At 39.4% G+C, this 6,000-nt stretch overlaps 1 protein-coding gene across 5 annotated transcripts in view; it reads left to right on the plus strand.

Moving 5' to 3' along the window:
* Window positions 1-4,853, plus strand: part of CEMIP2 (cell migration inducing hyaluronidase 2) — a 49,298-nt gene extending 44,445 nt beyond the window's left edge. For 2 of the 5 annotated variants that reach the window (XM_054054203.1, XM_054054202.1), the window contains exons 22-24: window positions 909-1,057; window positions 1,775-1,881; window positions 2,638-4,853. In XM_054054203.1, coding sequence (XP_053910178.1) covers window positions 909-1,057; window positions 1,775-1,881; window positions 2,638-2,834 — 453 coding nt within the window. In that variant the 3' untranslated portion in view covers window positions 2,835-4,853. Of the gene's footprint in view, window positions 1-908; window positions 1,058-1,774 lie in introns of all 5 variants that reach the window. The other 3 variants (XM_054054205.1, XM_054054206.1, XM_054054204.1) reach the window with 2 other exon arrangements.
* Window positions 4,854-6,000: the final 1,147 nt, after the last annotated feature.

Consider the following 6,000-nt stretch of genomic DNA (forward strand, 5'->3'; position numbering starts at 1 on the left):
AAGGGAGCGTTTAAAATCTTGAGATTCACGGTGGAAATCTAGATGGGTATACATTTATTGAGGGGTGCTTTTGGGGGAAAAAAAAAAAAAAAAAGACAAAACTAAAATGCAAAATAAAAACACAAAACCAAAAACCTCAAACAACCTGTTAGTTAAATCCGTGTTGTTGAAACTGGTTTTGTGCTAACAGGTTAGTGATTTAATGGGATTTAAGCTTTGCTGAACTCATTCAAAAAGGCAATTACTAATGAATAATACTGTATAAAAAGTAGCTTACTTCAGCTTCTCTGTTTGGACATAGAAGGAGATGTGCGCATGATACTGAAATTGTATTTGCAGATGTCTTCACACCACAGAGCTTAAAGTCTGTAGGTGGCTTGCATTCTCAATGTCAATGCATTAGCTTGGTTGAAATAGTAAAACTCTAATTTAGACAGACAAATGGCACATAAGCAATATAAACGTAGCAGTTGCAGACTTCTGCAGGAGTGTGTCTGCTGTATCCAAAGTAGTAGGAGCACCCTGTAGGAAAAAACTGGGCTGGAACTGGGCTGCTGCATAGGCAGATTAGCTGTTCTGTTGCCAAAAAATCCAGGTAATTCACTGTCTGAATTTTAGCTTCCTGAAGGAAGAGGAATGACTGAAGCAGGTAGTAAATGACCTGAAATGTGTGGTCTCTCTATAGAAGCCAGGGACTGAAGACTTCCACACAGTTTCAGAAGTCCCACTGGAAGCTTCCTTTCAAGGGGAAAAATTAAGAGATGCTAGGAAGAAGCAAGTATTTGTAAGGAAATTAGAGCACCAGTGTGTCTAGACTAGGTGATTCTACAGTGCAGTAGAATCATTGTTGAATTTGTATTAATTTTAAGAAAGAAAGAAAAAGTTCTTTTCTCTTTCCTCACGTCCAGGTCAATGACACTAAATTTTCATTCAAGGATGATGGCATACTTATTGTGGCAGTTGATGCCTGCATTGGCACAGTGTCAGGAAACAAATTATTTTCTGGGCTAGACATTAAGAATGTAGATGGATATTTAAAGTCTGGAATTCCACAAAGGTATGTGTAATGACCTTTTATTTTCAGTATGTCCTGTAAGTTGTAGCTCTGCTCTCTTATGAATATTTATGTAGTGATGTCTACACAGAAGCACTGAAAGTGAGCAAAGCGTTTATCTAATTTGAGGGGAAAGGAGAGACACAGAAGCGTTTTAACTGACTATTTAGACGTATATGAGGAAACAAAATAGCTCATATTTTGAACAGTGTTGCCTGTCTTTCACCTCAAAAAGAAATTTTTTTTTTAACCAAGCAATATGATAATACATTTTTGTTTAAAACAAGAGTAACTTTTTGTTTAATAAGGTCACTTAAGGACACTGGCGTGAAGTAGGTGACAAGGTGTCATGCTCCGTATCTAAGGAGAAAATTGCTTATCAATAAAGAAAAGTAAAAAGTCAGTGTCAGAAAAGTAAGCATCCTAATACTTATTTTTGGATTAATATTTAAACTTGATTTTTTGATACAGAATATTAAACTGTATTTAAATAACGCTTTCCAATGATTTGGAAGTTAAATTTAAAAGTCACCTGAAAAAAATCTAGGTGGGTGGTTTTCTAGGTACTGCTTTCAGAGAGGGTTGACTATTTCCACGTCATGAAATGACATGGCATGAATACTTCAGGCAAGTGGACTGTGAGGCTAGCAGCATGTAGCAGAATATTAAAGAAAGGTTGTGTTTATAACAGCTGCCATCTCTGTACTGTTTCTGCTGCAGGTCTATTGTTCTACTAAGCACAAGAGGTGTTGTAGCAATTCCTAATAATTTATCAGAAGCCTTAATGTCCCTGGGGACAGCCAAACCGCCTTATCTTCAGAGCAATGGTTGGTGGAAATGTATGCCTTTCTTTGGCACTGCCTTGGTCTGTGTGTTTACGTTGGCATGATGGGTTTCTCATGGGGTATGTGAAAAAGGGTGCAGCTGGCAGAGGATGATTGCCAGTTTGCACTGGTGTGTGCTGCTGCATTTCAGCCCTTGTTGAGAAGGGTGGCTGGGCAGCCCTTCAGCAGACAGGGCAGAAAACTGTTCCTGTTGCCCTGAAGGGCGTGTGTAAAGCTTGTTGCAGGCAAAGAAGTGACTCGCAGTTCTTTGTGCCTGTGGATTACTGGAAGAGACACTGGCTTTTTTCCCCGAAACCTGTATTTTGTGACTCACCCAGCAAAAACTGCTGCTAAACATTCTCCTATACCAGGCTGCTATTTCCTGTTCTGACAAAATTTGAAGGTAGACGTGAGGTGCTGTTAGTATTTTGAAGGATGATCACTCTGTAGGCCCCATGAGGTAGCTCTCATCTGTTCAGGGCCCTGGCACAAGTCTTGTCTGAGAAAGAATCTTGTCTTGTCTTGATAGTTGTGTTTTCACATTAAAATTTCAGACTATTTAATGCTGAATTTTGAAAAAGGAAATTGCAAGGCAATATTTCCTTTCAAGGTGCACATGAAGCTGAGACTGGATTAATGACCTGAATAATCTGAGGGAAGAATTTCAGAAAAGGGTTCCATTACCTTCCAAACCGTTCCTGCGTTGTGCTTGCATGGACTTTGCTAGAGTTCACTAACACTGACCTGTTTTTGTCACAGGAAGCTTGGCCTTTCTGGGCTTCAGAGGAGACTTTAAACCATCCTGGATTAAGCTGTTTACTGGTCCTGCTGGGCATGGGCTTGTTCAGATAGAAAAGTATATCCCTTTGCAACTAGAAGAGTATGGCTGTGCCAGAGCAATCAAAAGTCGACGGAAAGACCTTGAGCTTCTGAAGAAGGCTACACGATCTCATTAAGACTAAGATGTACATAAAAGCTGGGGGGAAAAATGTGAACTAACTTATTTTTTAATTTATGGCATTTTAAACTATATTGTTATCCAAGTATATCATGTTATTGTCAGACAGATGTTTGCCAGCATTGACCACTTGAATGCCAATCTGTGCACCTTCTAGTTGTACAAAATATTAAAGAATTTATTAGTATTTGTATAAACAGGTTTCAGAGATTTTTCAGATTTTTGTATTTACTGTAAACAAGTTTCTTCTGTTTAATACTTCTTTTGTATGTAAGAGGGTGTTTGTAAAAGCCTTAAATTTTTGATAACAGGTGTTGGGGTGCATCTTGGATATACTTGAAACATTTATATTAAAGTCTCCATAAACAGCTTGAATTGGCCATTATAACTTACGCATTTTCCCTCGGCTGTTTGAATGAGGGTTTATTTAGCAGTCAGCTCAGACACATTCTCAGTCTGCTTTCCAAGGCGTTAAAAGCCGATTTCCCTTAAGCATGCAGTTAACTCAAGGTAAAATTCTTGGTTTGCTGTATGAAAGATGGACGGGGGGGGATTCAATGATCCAGCATGGGGCTGGATGAGGATTGTGTACTGTGTGACTAAGTTTAACAAGGCTATGTATACCGGCATGGCATACAGAGCAGAAAATTACTACCATTCTTTGCAGTCGCTGTTTACTATTCAACACCTAAATATACAGGTGTCTGTAAAAGTTACTCCAGTAAACAGTCTTTTTTTAGGGCTGCAGTCTTGAATACAGTTTGACTTCAGCTTTTTCTTTCAAAGCTTTTAGCCAAAAGGGCAAAGTTGATATATTGTTATTCACATTTTGTTATAAAATGAAGCCTATACTTCTGCAGAGATTTTTATAATCTTTTTTTAAGTGAATGGAAAGTGCTCTCAGTTCTTTCAGGCATGTTATATCTTTGGCCTTAACTTAAATTCTTTTCATATACTCATGTTGCTAATTCCTATTGATTTTATTTTAGATTAATTTGATTTCTTTTGGTTTTGTTGCAATTATTTGACCCTTTCTGCAGATAGCATGAAGATCATTTAGAAGAACTGAGGCACAGATGCCCTTTTTCTGGATTCTAGTCTTTGAAATTGAATTTCAGAGACTGTAAAGATACATTTCATAATAGATGCCATAGAGACAAAATGTAACCATAGTTCTAATAAAACTGACATAGTTGCTTCTCTTGTATATGTTCTCCTTCATTCTAGTTGATATATATCTTATCTATGATTCAGAGATGCTTTGTGCTTCGAATTCAAAATGGTGTGGCTGTTGGAAATGAACTATATGCCTGCCTTCTCCAAAGAAATTGAAAAACTGTGGGGATTTTTTTTGTGCTTTAAAGGAGAGGAGGCATTGTAGCAAGACCTATTATTCTGTTCAATTATAACATGCTACCTCAGTGCTACAATTAAACTGCCTGATATAATGTAGTTTCCTAAGTGGCAGGGGAAGGGAAAGGAGCAAAACACAAGAGATGAAGTTAACAAATAGATGACTGATGTTATTTTTATTGTAAAACCAAGCCAAATGGATGATTGTGTATTTTGCAGTTGTTTGATGCACAGTTCTCTTATAATGTTAAAAAAAAAAAAAAAGGTGTTTTGTTAGGGAGAGATGTGGTATGTCTTTAAGATTAGCTGTATTGTTTGGTGTTACTAATGCAGGGCAATATGGTTTAAATGCTGAGTGCAGTAGTGATAGTCTTTGGGGATTAAAATGGTTTTAAGACTTCTGCTGTTCTGTGGGTCATGCTGAGCAGAAAAATACCAGTGAGGTAGTAACCTTCAGAATTGGGAAGCTGGCCATTATTTATGAGATTCTACTGTTCTAAGCCATCTTGTGAAAATTGTACTTGGAAGTGTCAAGAGTGATGTGATATAGGGCTTACTGATGGATAATTGGACCTGAAGTTGAAGTGTTGTCTTTTGTGTGAATTTCAACACTTGATAAAGAGCATAAATAAATTTCTACATCTGTCAAGGCAATAAAATCTCGAGTCTCTTCTGTTCTTGCATCAAGTAATTTTTTAATGTGTTGTGTGATACTGTAAACTATTCTATTTCAAATGCCAATAGACCTGTGAGGGCTATGAATCGTATTCTACTCCTCATTGAGGAACAAATTTGGAATACTGGGAATGGAAACAGTAACGGTGACTGAAGTTGTGGGCCTGCCCCTGAAGTCTGTCATCTTAAAGTCTATCTGAGCTGCTGAGTGTAGCATTTGAGCTTGATGAGGGCCAGTGCAGTATTGCTATATACTTGGGGACATCTTATCCATGTCTGTAACTACCTTGTGAGGAGGTAAAGAGGATGGAGCCAGACTATTTTTGGCCAGCAGGTCCAGGGAGGTTATTCTGCCCGTTTACTTGGCACTGGTGAGGCTACACCTCGAATACTGTGTTCAGTTCTGGGCCCCTCACCACAAGAAGGATGTTGAGGCTCTGGAGTGTGTCCAGAAAAGAGCAATGAAGCTGGTGAGGGGCTGGAGAACAAGTCTTATGAGGAGCGGCTGAGAGAGCTGGGGTTGTTTAACCTGGAGAAGAGGAGGCTGAGGGAAGAACTCATTGCTCTCTACAACTACCTGAAAAGTAGGGAGGAGGGTGCTGGCCTCTTCTGCCAAATGACAGGGGACAGGACAAGAGGGAATGGCCTCAAGCTGCGCCAAGGGAGGTTCAGAGTGGATATCAGGAAAAACTTTGTCATAGAAAGGTTCACTGGGCACTGGCAGAGGCTGCCCAGGGAGGTGATGGAGTAAGCATCCCAAAAGATGTGTAGATGAGGTGCTCAGGGACATGGTTTAGTGGCAGATAAGAATGGTTGGAATCAGTGATCCAAGAGGTCCTTTCTAACCTGGTAATTCTATGATTCCAAGATTCTGTGATTCTGTGCAGTGACAGCTGAGGTCGCGGATAACTTCTGACCCAGGATATGAAAATAAGTTTTCCTGCTCAGACTGAGTCCTGTGATTTTCTGCTGCTCCCCCTCAACTCCTTTTCACATTATGTGAGAAGGATATGCACCTGAGGACAGTCACTCAGCTCTGTCTGAAAAGCACAGTCCATCAGGTCCGATGACTGCTGTATGATGTGGTGCAGTGGTCAGTGAAGGTCAAAAGGGTATGTCATGGCTCTGCTTGTTTA

The sequence above is a fragment of the Cuculus canorus genome, chromosome Z (genome assembly GCF_017976375.1).
Source record: "Cuculus canorus isolate bCucCan1 chromosome Z, bCucCan1.pri, whole genome shotgun sequence".
NCBI lineage: Eukaryota > Metazoa > Chordata > Aves > Cuculiformes > Cuculidae > Cuculus > Cuculus canorus.